The sequence below is a fragment of the Balaenoptera acutorostrata genome, chromosome 5, assembly GCF_949987535.1.
Source record: "Balaenoptera acutorostrata chromosome 5, mBalAcu1.1, whole genome shotgun sequence".
Taxonomy (NCBI): domain Eukaryota; kingdom Metazoa; phylum Chordata; class Mammalia; order Artiodactyla; family Balaenopteridae; genus Balaenoptera; species Balaenoptera acutorostrata.
In genome coordinates this window covers 109,729,886-109,747,196 of record NC_080068.1, presented here as the reverse complement: position 1 = coordinate 109,747,196, position 17,311 = coordinate 109,729,886, and the positions used below count along the sequence as shown (strand labels likewise).

At 34.5% G+C, this 17,311-nt stretch overlaps 1 protein-coding gene across 3 annotated transcripts in view; it reads right to left on the bottom strand.

Annotated features, from left to right (window-relative positions):
* TET2 (tet methylcytosine dioxygenase 2) overlaps positions 1-17,311 on the bottom strand; it is a 135,819-nt gene that overhangs the window by 14,173 nt on the left and 104,335 nt on the right. Inside the window, exons 7-8 of one of the 3 annotated variants that reach the window (XM_007190980.2) lie at positions 5,044-5,194; positions 2,624-2,713 (exon numbers count right to left, since the gene is read on the bottom strand). In XM_007190980.2, coding sequence (XP_007191042.2) covers positions 2,624-2,713; positions 5,044-5,194 — 241 coding nt within the window. Of the gene's footprint in view, positions 1-2,623; positions 2,714-5,043; positions 5,195-7,913; positions 8,089-17,311 lie in introns of those variants that run through there. The other 2 variants (XM_007190981.2, XM_057546944.1) reach the window with 2 other exon arrangements.

The following is a 17,311-nucleotide window of genomic DNA, read 5'->3' as shown; positions in this document are numbered from 1 at the left end:
GACATTACATTTATTTTTTAATGTATGAGTGTATGTATGTATTTAAATTTTATTTTATTGTGGTAAGAACACTTAACATAAGAGCTACACTTTTAACAAATTTTTAAATGTACATTATCGTTGACTATAGGTACGATTGTACAGCAGATCTGTAGACCTTATTCATCTTGCTTAACTGAAACTTCATGCCAATTGTTTAGTATATCTATCTACACATTTACTCATATACAAATATTAAAACACATCTAAGGAATTATACCTAATAATCTTGTTATAACTTAAAAACTTGGGGCACCTTCATATTTTAGATATTCCAGGTTCAGGAAATGCATAAAATACTCCAAACAAAAGGTAATAGTGTAGAATATAAATGCTTAGATAATCAAGTTTGTATGAGACAGTCTATAATAGGAATCAAAGGAGTAAGAACATCAATGCTTGTTGTTCTGTCCCTTTCCCCAGTTAAAGCCATTTGATTAATATCCCCTATAAAAAATTCACTCAACAGAAAATGGCCAAACTTGAAATCTAGCAACATAGACTCAATTTATTTTCTTTTTATAGCTTGATTTATTATTTTGCTCACCAGAATTATTTTACAACAGTAGCAAACCATTCCTTATACTTTTCTGTGACACTGATTGAAATAGGTAAGGTTGTAAAAATGACAGTATTAATCCCACTGTTATTAATAGCATTTAAAATAATTTTCATAGACATTAACATATATCTCTAAATATGTAGGTTGTGACATAAGACAACTTATAAAGAGACAGTCATTATTAAAGTTGCCTCCTTTGCTTCCACTTAAAAAAAAAAAAAAGATGAATTGAGGTTTGGGGAAAATGTTAAAGTCCACAACGGAAACAAGAATAGCTAAATTGTTGACTAGAATTGGTGCCCTGTCTATCTCTGCTACGTAGACTAATCTAGTCCCCTTAGAGTCTTTAACATTATTAAGTAAATGACAATGTTTGCAAAATGTGTCACACTTCACACTTTCCCGTATCCATGCTGCTGTGTACTCTGCTCTGAATACCTTCTCATCACCTCAAGCTTTCCTCCATCTATCAACCTTCCTCTTCCTCTTAAATCTTTAACCTCTTCTATTCCATTGCTCCTACCCACAGTCCTTCCTTCACTGGTTTCTCTTCCCCCACTCACCCCTAAAATGTTAAATATTAAAATCATTAGCCCCGTCTCCTCTTTGTAATCTTCACTCTGAAAAATTGTATTTACTACCAACTACTTCCTGCATTTTGATAACTCCCAAATCACAGTGCTAACCTGGATTTTTCTCCCGATTTTTCTTTTAATTATCCTAGAAGTATGTCAAACCTAGCATGTCCAAAATGAAATTTGTCATCTTCTCCTTATCTCCTCCAAACTTACTTTTCCTCACTGATTCCTAATACTAATAGAACCACCTGTCCAAGCCAGAAATTTGGTGGACCCTCAAATTCTCTCTTTTGCTCATTCTCAAATCTGATTGGTCACTAAGTTTATAAGTTCCACCAAATATTTCACATACTTATTTCATTTTCTCTATCACTACTGCTATTTCGTTAAATTAGGACCTTAACGTCTCTTGCCCAGTGATTGCAGTAGCTTACTTCTCTAATTTAATCTTCTATAATTTAAGCTGTATTTCATTTATTTGGCTTGAGTGACCTTTTCAAGTTAAATCACTTCACCCTCACCGTCCCCAATATACACTTAGAACACCCCAGTGGTAGGCCTCTTACCTATAAGATAAAGTTCAAAGATCTTTGTATGGCCTGCAAGGCCATCTGTGACCTTAACATCTCTACTTTCAGGGAGAACCTTTTTGTTCCTTCAGAAATGTGTGCATACTTCTGTCCCAGCTGTTATCATTTTTTTCTATAGCTGGCATTTTACATATCTCTGTCTCCTCTAAGGAAGGAGTTTTGTAAAGACAGAGAATCTCCAATGCTCATCTTAATGTCCACAGTGACTAAACAAAGCATCTGGTTCATAACAGGCTTTCATTTAGTGCTTTTGCTGTTGATGTTATTGAAACAGTGTAGACTTCACGGTCTTTTGCCTCCTTCACGAGCATTTCTGAGCAAATCACCTGGCCTTCCATATAGGTACAACCCAGCACACACTTAGAAAATAGGAAAGGAAAAAGAAAAAGGAAAAATCTAGCAAAATCTGACATATCTCGACACATGTACACACACTTACAAAGTAGTACACCCATAGCTTTACATGTATAGATTTGCTGTGGAAACAGTTAACAGGTGGTTAGAACCTATAGTATGAGCCATATAATTGCAATTAATCACTAAAGTCTGCTTACAGAGATAAAATTATCCATATGAGAACAAGATTAGTAGGTAAAACAGCTTGTGAGCCTTAAAAGCTCATTATCTTTACAGATTAAAAGACCAAAAATACACTCTTTTGGATGGTGTAATTTTCATATATCAAATTTTCATATATCAAAAACAGAACACTGCAGTGGTTTCAACAATTAGGAAGAGAAAAAGTTAGAAAAATAAAGGAAACTCGTTGCTTCAAAAATATTTTTGGAAAGATAGGCCATCAATAATGAGTAAGTAAAGTGTTCTAATCATTGTCAATAACTGTTTAAACTTACCTGATTATTATAAGCATCAGGTGCAAGTTTCTTGTATGTTGGTGCCATAAGAGTGGACAGGTTTTGTAAATGAGACTCCAGTTTCTCTTCCTGTATAAAATGAATAATTCTACATATTAAATTCTAAATCCAATCTATCCATATATGAGAGAGGCTATCATCAATTAGATTTTTTCCCCCTACATCTTAGATCCAAATCACAAATATATATCGTCTCATTAAATATCGGCTTGGCCAAAAAGTTTGTTCGGGGTTTTCCCATAACATCTTTGGCCAACCCAATAACTAAATATCATCTTAACGTGACTATTTCTAAGTGAAAAGCACAGACCATATATCACCTATTTTTGTATGTGCTGTTAAATGTCTAGCTCTTTGGTATTTACATGAGATTAATCAATTTTCTACTTTGCATGCAGATATTTGGCATTTTATTAATATAAGTCTATGCTGGTAGCAGGATTAGGAGAATGAAGCCATACGGTCTTTGAAAGGTCACATTCTCTATTCTTCTCCAATTAGTGGCTGAGGAAGATGAGCTATTGAAAGGATTTGTTTGGTTTAATCTATTTCTAATCTTTATATTTTAAATGTTTATAAAAAATAGCATTACAAAATTTGAAATGATCACTCCATAGAACTAAAAATTACTATGTGATTCAAATATGAATAAAACTCTAAGAACTATAATGTGGTATATATAAAAAACTTTGTAAAGTTTACTTGAGAGGAAAAATGTTCAGGTATATTTCCCCCCCACCCCCAAGCAAAGAATATGCTTTTTTAAATTTGGTAGGGGACAATACTCAGTTGTTCTATTCATACTTAGAAGTTCTCATTTCACATTGATATTTCTCTAAAAACCTTGGGAGATGTAAGCAGCTGGCAGCGATATACTTGTTTGCATTTTAGAAGGTAAGGAGGTTTCTGACTGGAGTCCTCCTACCTAACAGAGGGAGGATGTCACTAGCCATCCCCTGCATTTGTTTACATGAAACACAGAGTGATTGATAAACATTTATGAAGTAGTGGTGAAAATGCTCTCCAGTGTGAAAATTAAAAGTGTAAGACAGCAGGCAAAATTGCTATTCATTAGGTTTATTAAATATTTGTGTGTTTTATTTTCTTTTTTTTTTTAAAAGGAACCATTTTGAGATATGTCAGGGCACACGGTTTTTTTGTTTTTGTTTTTGTTTTTTTTAAATTTTATTTATTTATGGCTGTTGGGTCTTCGTTTCTGTGTGAGGGCTTTCTCTAGTTGTGGCAAGCGGTGGCCACTCTTCATCGCAGTGCGTGGGCCTCTCGTTGCGGGGCACAGGCTCCAGACGCGCAGGCTCAGTAATTGTGGCTCACGGGCCCAGTTGCTCCGCGGCATGTGGGATCTTCCCAGACCAGGGCTCGAACCCGTGTCCCCTGCATTGGCAGGCAGAGTCTCAACCACTGCGCCACCAGGGAAGCCCCTTGTGTGTTTTCTTACGCAAAGAGGATATCTAGCACATTAATACAGCTTATTAAAATGTTATGATTCTATGAAAAATGTATATCATGACTTGAAGAGCTTTTGCACTTTATCAAACTTCCACTTACTATTATAGTCACAAATAATAAAGCTAACAAACTTTTCAAAGGGACATATAAAAATTATTACATCAATAGTATAATTGCATATTTCAATTGCATTGAAAATTTGAAAGAAAATTATAACATGTATAGATTTACTAAAAATTTGATCATATATGAATGCTAAATATACTGAGGTTTTCTGATTATTCAATTAGCATACTCTAGAATACATGCTACCCAAAAGTTGTTAAATGTGATACCAGTCTACAAGTTATATTTTGAGAAATATATATTCTAGAGAAGGACAAAAACCAGTGATGTCAATGAGAAATCAATGTTCATTTATTTCAACTACACCTTTATATTAAAATCTAAATATGTTTTAGTTACTTGAATGCATTTATTATAGTAACATTAAGCCATCAAATCTCATGGGTTGAAAATGTGACTAGAAATGGACTTTTATGAATGTGGCAGTCACGAACATGATTTCTATAATTCAGGTTCAAAAGATGAAAAGTTCTAACACTGAAGTAGTAATATTTAGTTTTAATATGTAAATGACAGCTGTGTAAAACTCTGGAGTTTACATAAAAGACAAAGAATAAATGTAAAAGGCCATAAGTATAGTTTATGTTGATCAAACTTTATTACTTTAGTAGCACATGGTTGTTATTATGCTAATTTTATAAAATATTATTTTGTGTGTCTACAGTTTAGCCAAAATTTTACTGATCCATCTCTGAGATGAAATTCTCTGTTAATGAGAGTTTGAGTATATTATATTGTTCACTTCATCTGTGCTCATCAATTCTCCATGAAAAATAAACAGATTATACATCAGGAAGTAAACAAACCTCTTTTGGGTCATCCCCAAGCAGCTTAAATTTTCTTGGGATCTTGCTTCTGGCAAACTTACATCCATTGTAGTACATGCTCCATGAACAACCAAAAGAAAAGGAGGCACCACAGGTCTCTGGGTCCAGCCCCTGACAGGCACACGTTCTCCTGAGAAATCAAAGAACCAAGTTCATGACTATGGATAGCACTGTCCAGGCTATCAATCTCATATTCTGGGTGTCTACATTCCAAAATGAATGCAAATTAGTTCTGAAAGAAGTCTAACTCTATATTAAGCTGTGCCACAATCACATTAGAAAAGCACTATTTCGATTGACTTTAAAAGACAACTTAAACATTTTATTGTAGTATAATACACACAGAGAAAGTACACATAATTTTATAGCTTCTAATCACTCACAAATGAAACATACACAAGTGAGTGCCACTCAAACTAAGAAACAAAACATATACTTGCACCCCGAAATCCCATCTTATATTTCCTCCCAGGCATTGTCCTCCTAACAGTAACTTCTATCAGAAGAGATTAGCTCTGCCTATTTTTATCCTATATAAAATATACTATATTCCTACTGAATATAGTGTGTATGTATGTATGTGTGTGTATATATATGCCTATTTTTATACTATATATACTATAAACCTACTGAATTTAGTGTGTGTGTATATAAATGTGTGTGTATATATATATAGTTTTGCCCATTTTTATACAATGTATAGTATAGTACACACACATATATATAGTTTTGACTATTTTTATACTACATATAGTATGCCATATATTTCTATACTATAGTATAAAAATAGGAAAAACCGTATGTGTATATGTATATGTACACATATACATACACACGTACATAACATACACATGTATATGCAATTATCTAGTATAAGCTTATTTGTGTCTTCTTCAACATTGTTTGGAATATCCATCCACATTGTTGCATGTAGTTATACTTTATATTGATGTATTTATTCACTGAGTACAGTTTCTATTATATGGATATGTCACAAATTAATCGTTCCACCATTGATGGGCATTTGAGTGCTTTCTAGTTTTTGGTTAAAATACAGTATTGTGACTTCACATCCCAAGTCAGTTATATCCTAAGGGCGATAAACAGACAAACAAGCAAAGAAACCAAAAATTAAAAACAGGATAAAACAACCCTCTAGGAAAACTATATTCAGTAGGTATTTTTTCACAGCTGTATTGAGGTATAATTGACAAATAAAATTGTTAAGATATTCAAAGTATACAACGTGATGATTTGATATAAGCATATATTATGAAAGGATTTTCCCATCAAGTTAATTAACACATCTATCACCTCACATATTTTTTTTCTTGCAATGAACATTTAAGTTCAACTCTTTTAGCAAATTTCAGTTATATAGTAAGGTGTTATCAACTATAGTCATTAGATCCTGAGACCTTACTCATTTTATAACTGAAAGATTATATATACCCTTTTACCAACCTCTCCCTATTTCCCTCATCCCCCAGCCTCTCACAACTTTTCTACTCTGTTTCTGTGAGTTTGACTTTTGTTTTTTGTTTTTGATTCCACATATAAGTAATATCAGGTATCTGTCTTTCTCTGTCTGGCTTATTTCACTTAGCATAATCCCCTCCAGATTCCTCCATGTTGTCGAAAATGGCAGGATTTCCTTTTTTAAAAGCTGAATAATATTCCTGTGTGTGTATTCACAAACCACATCTTTATCCATTTATCCATTGATGGACACTTAGGTTGTCTCCACACCTTGGTTACTGTGAATAATGCTGCAATTGGAATGCAGATGTCCCTTTGAGATAATGATTTCACTTCCTTTGGACACATGTTAAGAAGTGGATCGTTTGTTTATGTATGGCTCTCCTGACCTCATTGGACAACAGTAGTCTTATTTGTAGTAATGATATTATTTTGAAATTACTTATGTATGTTGTGACATGAAAAAATCATTGTTAATGTCAAGAAATAAGAATTTCAGTGTAAGACGAAATAAGTCTAAAGATGATAAGTAAATACTCTGTAAAATCCTATGAATAGGAAATAGTATGAACTCATGATATGAATTAAAAAGCTCAAATTTTCTCTTTCAAAAAAAAAATTACTTCTTATATCAGCCCACTGAAAATGCCTAAAGTAACAATATCTTTGCAGCAATGGGCACATCTGGACACATACTGTGATCTCTAAATATCATTTCTCATTGAAATGAATATAGGTTAAAATCCATGAGGGGTTTTTTTTTTTTTTTCAAATGAGTTAATAATGATACCAAAAAGAAAGAACAAACTAACTGATAATTTTTGGATGGTTACTAAAGCACCAAATCACTATTTTGAAATTTCACAACTAAGGATACTTACCATGCATTATTCTGTCATTTGTTTACAAACTATATTTAATGGTAACCAAACAGTTGATAATGAAAAGTTCTTTAAAGAATTCCGTCTAATAAATGCAGAAGGAATGTTATAATTAGAAGTTACAATTTTACAGATGTCAGCAAAAACGGCAGAATAAGGATCTCTGAAAATACCCTCCTCCACAAAAGCAAAAAGAAACCTGGTAAATATTGTCAGAATCAACTCTTCAGAAATATGGAAATTAACAAAAGACTTGCAGCAGTCCAGGAAGCATTTCTTCAAGAAAGGCAATGAAATTTTGGTAGGAAGCTAAGCCTTGCAGTGTTTTAACTTTCCCTATTTCCACTGTCCCCAGAACTCCACGACAGCCTTGAAAACCAACAGCCCACATTTATGGTGAAAATCAGCAGGCTGGCAACCACTGGAGAGGGTAGAATTAGGCTGGATATCCTCCAAAGCCCCATTCCTAGAGAAATGTCATTATTTTACCTATTTGGTAGTTCTCTAGAAGACACCACTGGCAAGGCTTTCTTCATTTGATCTGACTTGGAGTTCACCTATTGTATATAGCCTTTTCCCCACTGGAGATATTTGTTGAAAATAGTCAGAGGCAATTGTTGAACATTGCAGCTGCCTGAGGTCTTGGTAGACAAAACTAGCTAGACTGACCAAGAAAAAGAAAGAAGACCCAAATTACTAAAAAATTAGAAATGAAACAGAGGATACTACAAATGACCTTATAAAAAGCATTATAAGGGAATACTATAAAAATGATCTATCAACAGGTTAGATAACTTAGATGAAATGGACAAATTCCCAGAAAGCACAATCTACTGAAACTGACTCAAGAAGAAATAGAAAATATGAATAGACCTATAACAAAAAGACTGAATTAGTAATCAAAAAACTTCCCACAAGGATAAGCCCAAGAGTATATGATTTTGCTGGTGAATTCCACTGAACATTTAAAAAATTAGCCCCAATCCTTTACAAATTCTTCCAAATAATATAAGAGGGAACCCTTTTCAATGTATTCTATGAATCCAGTATTACCCTGAAACCAAAAACAAAGACATCACAAGAAAACTATAGACCCATTTTTATACAACGTATAGTATAGTACACACACATATGTATAGTTTTGACTATTTTTATATACATATGAAATACCACATTAACAAAGTGAAATGCAGAAAAAGCATTTGAGAAAAGTACAACAACCTTTCATGATAAAAATACTCAACCTAGGAATAGAAAAAAATCTTCCTCAACCTGACAAAGAACATTTACAAAAACCGTACATTTAGCATCATACCTAATGGTGAAAAGCTGAAAGAAATCAGAGACAAGCAATAGCTGCTTGCTGTTGCCAATTCTGTTCAATATCTACTCTAGGTTCTAGCCAGGGAAATTATGCAAAAGGATAAAAAAAAAAAGAAAAAAGTAGACACCTAGATTGGAAATGAAGAAATTAAACTATCTCTATTTGTAGATGACATGATTTTGTATGTATAAATCCTAAGGAATCCACCAAAAAAATTTAGCACTAATAAACTAGTTAAATAAGTTTGTAGGATATAAGATTAATATATAAAAACCAATTGTGTAAGTGTATCCTGGCAATGAACAATCCAAAAAAAAAATCAAAATAATTCTACTTAAAATAAGCATCAAAAAGAATAAAATATTTAGAAATTTGACAAAAGACGTGTAGGACTTGTACACTGAAAACTATAAAACATCATTGAAAGAAATTAAAAACCTAAATAAATGTAAAGACATCCTGTGCTAATAAATAGGAAGACTTAATATTGTTAAGATATCAACACTTCCCAATTAATTTGCTGATTCAACAGAACCTCTGTCAAAATCCCAGATGGGGAAATTATTAAGTTCATCCTAAAATTCACAGGGACATGAAAAGGACCCAGAGTATCCTGTAGGATACTGTAAGGGTCCTGTAAAAGAAAAACAGTTGGAAGATTTATACATTCCAATTTCAAAACTTACTACAGCAACTACAGCAATCAACAACATATAGTATTGGCATAAGGATAGATATGTAAATTAATGGAACAGAAGAATCCTGAAATGACACATACATCTTTGTCAATTAATCTTCAACGAGAATGAGAAAACCATTCAATATGGAAAAAAGTCTCTTCAACAAATGGTGCTGAGACAACTGGATAGTCACATGCAAAAAAATGAAGTTGAACTCTTATCTCACATCATAACAGTGATCAAAGACCTAAATGTAAGAGCTAAAACTATAATACTCTGGGAAGAAAACACTGGGGGTAAATCTTTAATACCCTGGATTAGGCAATGATTTCTTAGATATGACACTGAAAGTACAAGCAGTTAATTTAAAAAAATTGACTTCATCAAAATTAAAAACTTTTGTGCTTCAAGGATATCATCAAATGAAGAGACAACCTACAGAATGAGAAAATATCTGCAAACCATACATCTGATGAGTTCTAGTATCCAGAATATATAAAGAACTCTTATAACTCAGAAAACAATTAATTTAAAAAGGAGTAAAGATTTAAGAAAGGATTTCTTCAAAGAAGATATATGAATAGCCAATAGCAAATGAAATAATGGCTAACATCATTACTCATTAGGGAAATGCAAATCAAAACCACGAGATACACATTATACCCACTGGAAGGGGTATAATAAATAAAATAAATAAAGGCAGCCAATAAGTAGTTTTGGTGAAAATGTGGAAACATCAGAACCTCCATATATTGTTGGTAAGCATGAAGAGTGGTGCAGCTGTTTTGGAAAACAGTTTGGCAGTTCCTCAAAAAGTTAAACGTAGTTACCATACAACCAAAATTGTCACTCCTAGGTATACACCCAAGAGAACTGAAAATATATGTCTATATAGAAACCTGTACAGAGATATTCATAGCAGCATTATTCATAACAGCCAAAAAGTGGAAATAACTAAAGTGTCCATGAACTGATGAACAAAGAAAATGTGGTACACATATATGCAATGGAATATTATTCAGCCATAAAAAGGAATAAAGTACTGATTAATGTTATGACATGGACAAAACTTTAAAACATTATAAAGACCTAGGAATAAAATATGTAGGAATAAATTTACCTAAGGAGGCAAAAGACCTGTACTCTGAAAACTATAAGATGCTGATGAAAGAAATCGAAGATGATACAAACAGATGGAGATATATACCATGTTCTTGGATTGGAAGAATCAATATTGCAAAAATGACTACACTACCCAAGGCAATCTACAGATTCAATGCAATCCCTATCAAATTATCAATGGCATTTTTCACAGAACTAGAACAAAAATTTTAAAATTTGTATGGAAACACAAAAGACCCCGAATAGCCAAAGCAATCCTGAGAAAGAAAAATGAAGCTAGAGGAATCAGACTCCCTGACTTCAGACTATATTACAAAGCTACAGTCATCAAAACAGTTTGGTACTGGCACAAAAACAGAAATATAGATCAATGGAATAGAAATAAACCCATGCACCTATGGCCAATTAATCTATGACAAAGGAGGCAAGAATATACAATGGAGAAAAGACAGTCTCTTCAATAAGTGGTGCTGGGAAAACTGGAAAGCTACATGTAAAAGAAGGAAATTAGAACATTCTCTAACACCATACACAGAAATAAACTCAAAATGGATCAAAGACCTAAATGTAAGGCTGGACACTATAAAACTGTTAGAGGAAAACATAGGCAGAACACTCTTTGACATAAATTGCAGCAACATCTTTTTTGATTCACCTCCTAGAGTAATGAAAATAAAAACAAAAATAGACAAATGGGACCTAATTAAACTTAAAATCTCCTGCACAGCAAAGGAAGCCATAAACAAAACAAAAAGACAACCCACAGAATGGGAGAAAATATTGATATTTGCAAACAAAGCGACCGACAAGGAATTAACCTCCAAAATATACAAACAACTCATGAAGCTCTATGTCAAAAAAACAAACAATGCAATCAAAAAATGGGCAGAAGATCTAAATAGACATTTCTCCACAGAAGACATACAGATGGCCAAAAAGCACATGAAAAGATGCTCAACATCACTAATTATCAGAGAAATGCAAATCAAAACTACAATGAGGTATCACCTCACACAGGTCAGAATGGCCATCATCAAAAAATCTACAAACAATAAATGCTGGAGAGGGTGGGGAGAAAAGGGAACCCTCATACACTGTTGGTGGGAATGTAAATTGGTACAGCCACTATGGAGAACAGTATGGAAGTTCCTTAAAAAACTAAAAATAGAACTACCATATGAGCCAGTGATCCCACTCCTTGGCATGTATCCAGAGGAAACCATAATTTGAAAAGATACGTGCACCCCAGTGTTCACTGCAGCACAATTTACAACAGCCAAGACACGGAAGCAACCTAAATGTCCATCGACAGAGGAATGGATAAAGATGTGGTACATATATACAATGGAATATTACTCAGCCATAAAACAGAACAAAATAATGCCATTTGTAGCAACATGGGTGGACCTAGAGATTATCATGCTAAGTGAAGTAAGTCAGATAAATATCATATGATATCACTCATATGTGGAATATTTAAAAAATGATTTACAAAACAGAAACAAACTCACAGATTTTTAAAACAAACTTTTGGAGACCAAAGGGGAAATGTGGTGGGGGGGAGGGATAAATTAGGAGCTTGGGATGAACATACACACACTACTATATACAAAATGGATAACCAACATGGATCTACTGTATAGCACAGGAAACTCTACTCAATGTGGGAAAAGAATCGGAAAAAGAATGAATAACCTATAATAACCTATATGGGAAAAGAACCTGAGAAAGAATGAATATATGTATGTGTATAACTGAATCACTATGCTGTACACCTGAAACTAACACAACATTGGAAATCAACTATACTCCAATAAAATTAAAAAAAATAAAAATAAAAATAAATTTAAAAACACATATTATGCTAAGTGAAAGAGGCCAGACAGATTGAATAGAATATTGTATGATTCTATTAATATGAAAAGCCCAGAAAAGGCAAATCTGTAGAGACAGAATGTTGATTAGTAGTTGCCATTTAGTGGGGGAGGAGAATGGGAAGTGATTGCCTAATGGCTTTGAGGTTTCCTTTTGGGAGCAATGAAAATGTTGTACAACTTTGTGAATATACTAGTGCACTGTATTGTATACTTTAAAAGGGTGAATTTTATGGTGTGTGAATTATATAGAAATTGAAAAAACTCACACATAACAAAATGACTTCAAGGTGATTTCCTATATGAAGTGGCTTCTGAAAAGGCACCTTTATTTTTATAGCGGCCTTTCAAATATTGTTGGAATTTTTACATTGCAGCCTAATTTTAACATGGCTCAGAACTTGGCTAACGGTTAAATAACAAATCAGAGAAATTGTAATAAAAATATTTACCTATACAACAGATTTTTAAAAACACTCTCAACCTCTTCGGACTTCTAACTGTAAAAAAAAAAAGGGACTTCCCCGGTGGCACAGTGGTTAAGAATCTGCCTGCCAATGTAGGGGACACAGGTTCGATCCCTGGTCCAGGAAGATCCCACATGCCATGGAGCAACTAAGCCTATGTGCCACAACTACTGAGCCTGAGTGCCACAACTACTGAAGCCCACGTGCCTAGAGCCCGTGCTCTGCAACAAGAGAAGCCACTGCAATAAGAAGCCCACGCACTGCAATGAAGAGTAGCCCCTGCTCACCGCAACTAGAGAAAGCCTGTACGCAGTAACGAAGACCCAATGCAGCCAAAAATAATAAATAAATAAATAAATATTTTAAAAAACAAAATTTAAAAATTATATCAGCCATTTAAACTTATGCAAGAATAGAAAAACTAGCAAAATAAATTAAATGTACATAACAAACTTATACTTTAAAAAATAAGAAAATTATCAATTTGCAAACTAATGGAAACAGGTAATAATCATCGGTGGATGTGCTAAACCATTAGGTAGAAGTTTTCTAGTAAACTTTATGATGGGTGGATCAAGCTAACAACTCCTCAACTGAACACTCATAACATCACTATAAATGGAACAAAGCAGATATTATGTCCCTCTTGATGGGTATGAAGAACTAAGATTATTTCATCACCACTTATGAAGCATTTTGCTAATATATACATTCATGTATACACACATATTTTAAGTCTCTAACTACCAGTGTACATATGATATTGGTGACAGAGGAACAAGTTAAGCAAGTGTGCACAGCCAAATCCAGAATGTGAGAAATTTTACAAAGCAAATCATACAGTCTCTTTAACAAATAAATTCATAGAAAAGAGAGGGGAAACTATAATAAAGTAAAAGAGCCTTGTGAATCATATACTTCATCTTACAAACTGGGACACTTTTGAGAGTAAAAGGAAGTTCTATCAATAACTATACTAGAGGGGCTTCCCTGGTGGCGCAGTGGTTGAGAATCTGCCTGCCAATGCAGGAGACACGGGTTCGAGCCCTGATCCGGGAAGATCCCACATGCCGTGGAGCAATTAAGCCCGTGCGCCACAACTACTGAGCCTGCACTCTAGAGCCTTTGAGCCACAACTACTGAAGCCCACATGCCACAACTACTGAAGCCCATGAGCCTAGAGCCCGTGCTCTGCAACAAGAGAAGCCACCGCAATGAGAAGCCCATGCACCGCAACAAAGAGTAGCCCCTGCTCGCCAGAACTAGAGAAAGCCCGCGTACAGCAACGAAGACCCAATGCAGCCAAAAATAAATAAATAAATAAATTTATTTAAAAAAAAAAAAAAAAAAAAAACTATACTAGACAATAGGCATGAACTGGGACCTACTCAAAACCCTCAATCAAATGTAAGATATGGACTTTCTTTTTGTCAATATTTTTTTACTTTATATATATGTATATCTAATATGTATATGTGTATATATGTGTACATTGGAAACAGTATCCAATTAGGGAATTTGAACATGGTCTGAACGTTAAATGATATTAAAGAATCACTCAATTTTGAGATGAATGATAATGACACTGTGACTAGGTTTTGTTTATAAAAAAAAAAAAGTCCTTGGGCATATACCCTGAGAAAACCATGATTCAAAAAGACACACGCACCCCAATGTTCATTGCAGCACTATTTACAATAGCCAGGTCATGGAAGCAACCTAAATGCCCATCAACAGAGAAATGGATGGAGAAGATGTGGTACATATATACAATGGACTATTAGCCATAAGAAGGAACAAAATTGTGCCATTTGCAGCAACATGGATGGACCTAGAGACTGTCATACAGAGTGAAGTAAGTCAGAAAGAGAAAAACAAATATCGTGTATTAATGCATATATGTGGAATCTAGAAAAATGGTACAGATGAACCTGTTTGTTTGCAAGGCGGAAATAGAGACACTGACATAGAGAAAAAAAATATGGACACCAAGGGGGGGAAAGAAAGGGTGGGATGAATTGGGAGATTGGGATTGACTTATATACACTAATATGTATAAAACAGATAACTAATGAGAACCTACTGTATAGCACAGGGAACTCTACTCAGTGCTCTGTGGTGACCTAAACGGGAAGTAAATCCAAAAAAGAGGGGATATATGTACACATATAGCTGATTCACTTTGCTGTACAGTAGAAACTAACACAACATTGTAAAACAACAAAGTCCTTATCTGTTAGTGATACACACTGAAGTGGACATAGCTTAGATGATATGGCCTCTGTTTTGCTTTAAAACACTGGTGGGGATGGGGTTAGGAAGTGAGGGGGGCACAGAATATATGGAATAGTATTGGCAAAATGTGATAAATATACTGCACTCCTCCATTTACGTATATTGGAAAATTTTTATAATATAAAGTTTCTTTAAAAGTTTAATATCACCCAGCATGGCAGAGACATTTCTGGCTTTGACTTCCTTATAATGACAGATACACTCCCACAACTCTTACTTGCCAAAAAATTATTGGTTAGGCTTAGTCATAAAATAAAAATCTCAAAGGGAAATCTTTAAAGGAGAAACAGCTGGCTGGGCTCAAAGGAAATGTAAAAATCCGTTTTGACTTTCCCACTGGAAGATGCTCTCAGAGTTCTTTTCTGGACTCACAGTGGGTGGTTACAGTGCCTGCGGGCACTGGGATTTGTAAGAACTCAGTGATGAGGGTCCCACAGCTTTGAATATTAAAATGAGTCAGCAGCCCCAATTTGAGATTACCCTCCATTCTTCACAAAAAAATCGTAATTTTAACTTTTGCCAGACGTAAAATAAAACTTATTTTATAGGGTAGAAGAAACTTCAAAAGCTATATCTGAGTGAAGTCTCTATTGCCATTGGTTAAGTGTCTATTTGAATCATGTACCTCAAGTATATTTTTTGTTTTTGGAAACTCGCTCTAAGTACAGGTAGACCAAAGCTAGAACATCATCCAAATCACTACTCATCTTTACCTTGAAATGATAGACGAAGTTAAGCAAAAGTATACAGATTGGCCTTTAAAATGTCATTATTTGAAGCACATCTTTTAATAGTTTTGTTCTTGTCCCTATTTAGATCAGTTAAACAAATTAAGTTTTCTTAGACCCTGGTCCAATCATCATTCATGGTTTTCAAATGCAAAATAACATAATTTAGGAAAGTTCTTAACATAGAATCTGACATATAGAAAGAAATTCTATTTCAGACAATGGCATTTATAGGAATCAAAGAAAAGCCTTCAGGGGAAAAATAACAGAGATGTATAATATTAATAAAAATTAAATCAATTACAGAGAATGTGAAATAGAGTTTGCAAGAAACTTCAAGAAATTTAAATAAAACAAATGTCATTTTCACAAGAAGTTCTTTGGTGGTTTAGAAGTTCCAGCTACCAAGTCTAAGAGGAAGTCTGCTTTACAAAAACAAGGCAGTGTCGCTGAATTCCTGAGAAAAATGCTATCAGCAACATCAGCTCAAGATGCCTTAACTTTCATTTTCTTTCTGATTAAAGACACCTAAATACATTTTTTTAAAGGAGAAACAAGGGATGTTAGGGTAAATGGAATATTACTTTATACCTAAAGCAGTCAGTCACAAGTTTGAGTCATGTCTTATGAATCAGCAACTTCTACCTTCCAACCTATCATTTGTAAAAGTGGGTTGACGGCCTTGAGGTACACACCATGACACTTTGGGATCATGACTATCATAGAAAGCCAAGCCACACTTTCATACAGGAAAAGTAACTTTCCTGAACAGATTATTTATAGTTGATTTGCAACCGTCCCTACCCACCCCCAATGACCCAGAGGGAGAACCTATATTAACATACAGTAAAACCATACCAGTTAGAGTAATAGCAAAAGGACAAATTTGGTTAGCAATGCATTGTTGCAATGAGCAGCACAATATTTCCATAAGCTCAGTAAACTCTTTTGTAGTTTGGTGGACACAGAAGAAAGGTGACTAAAGGAAGAAGTGCAGGGACTTCCCTGGTGGTCCAGTGGTAAAGAATCCGCCTTCCAATGTAGGGGATGCGGGTTCGATCCCTGGTCAGGGAACTAAGATCCCACGTGCCGCGGGGTGACTGAGCCCGTGCGCTGTGACTACTGAGCTCGCGCGCCTCAGCGGGAGACCCTGCGTGCCGCGAACTACAGAGCCCACGTGCCCTAGAGCCCGTGCACCACAACTAGAGAAGAGAAAACCTGCACACCACAACTAGAGGGAAGCCTGCGCCACAACGAAAGATCCTGCATGCCTCAACTAAGACCCGACTCAGCCAAAAAAGTTTTAAAAACTAAGAAAACAGTGCAATATTAAAATTATTTTAGTACTGACTGTGAGTAAAATAGCTACATAAGATTTCAGTGCAGCACTGTGAATT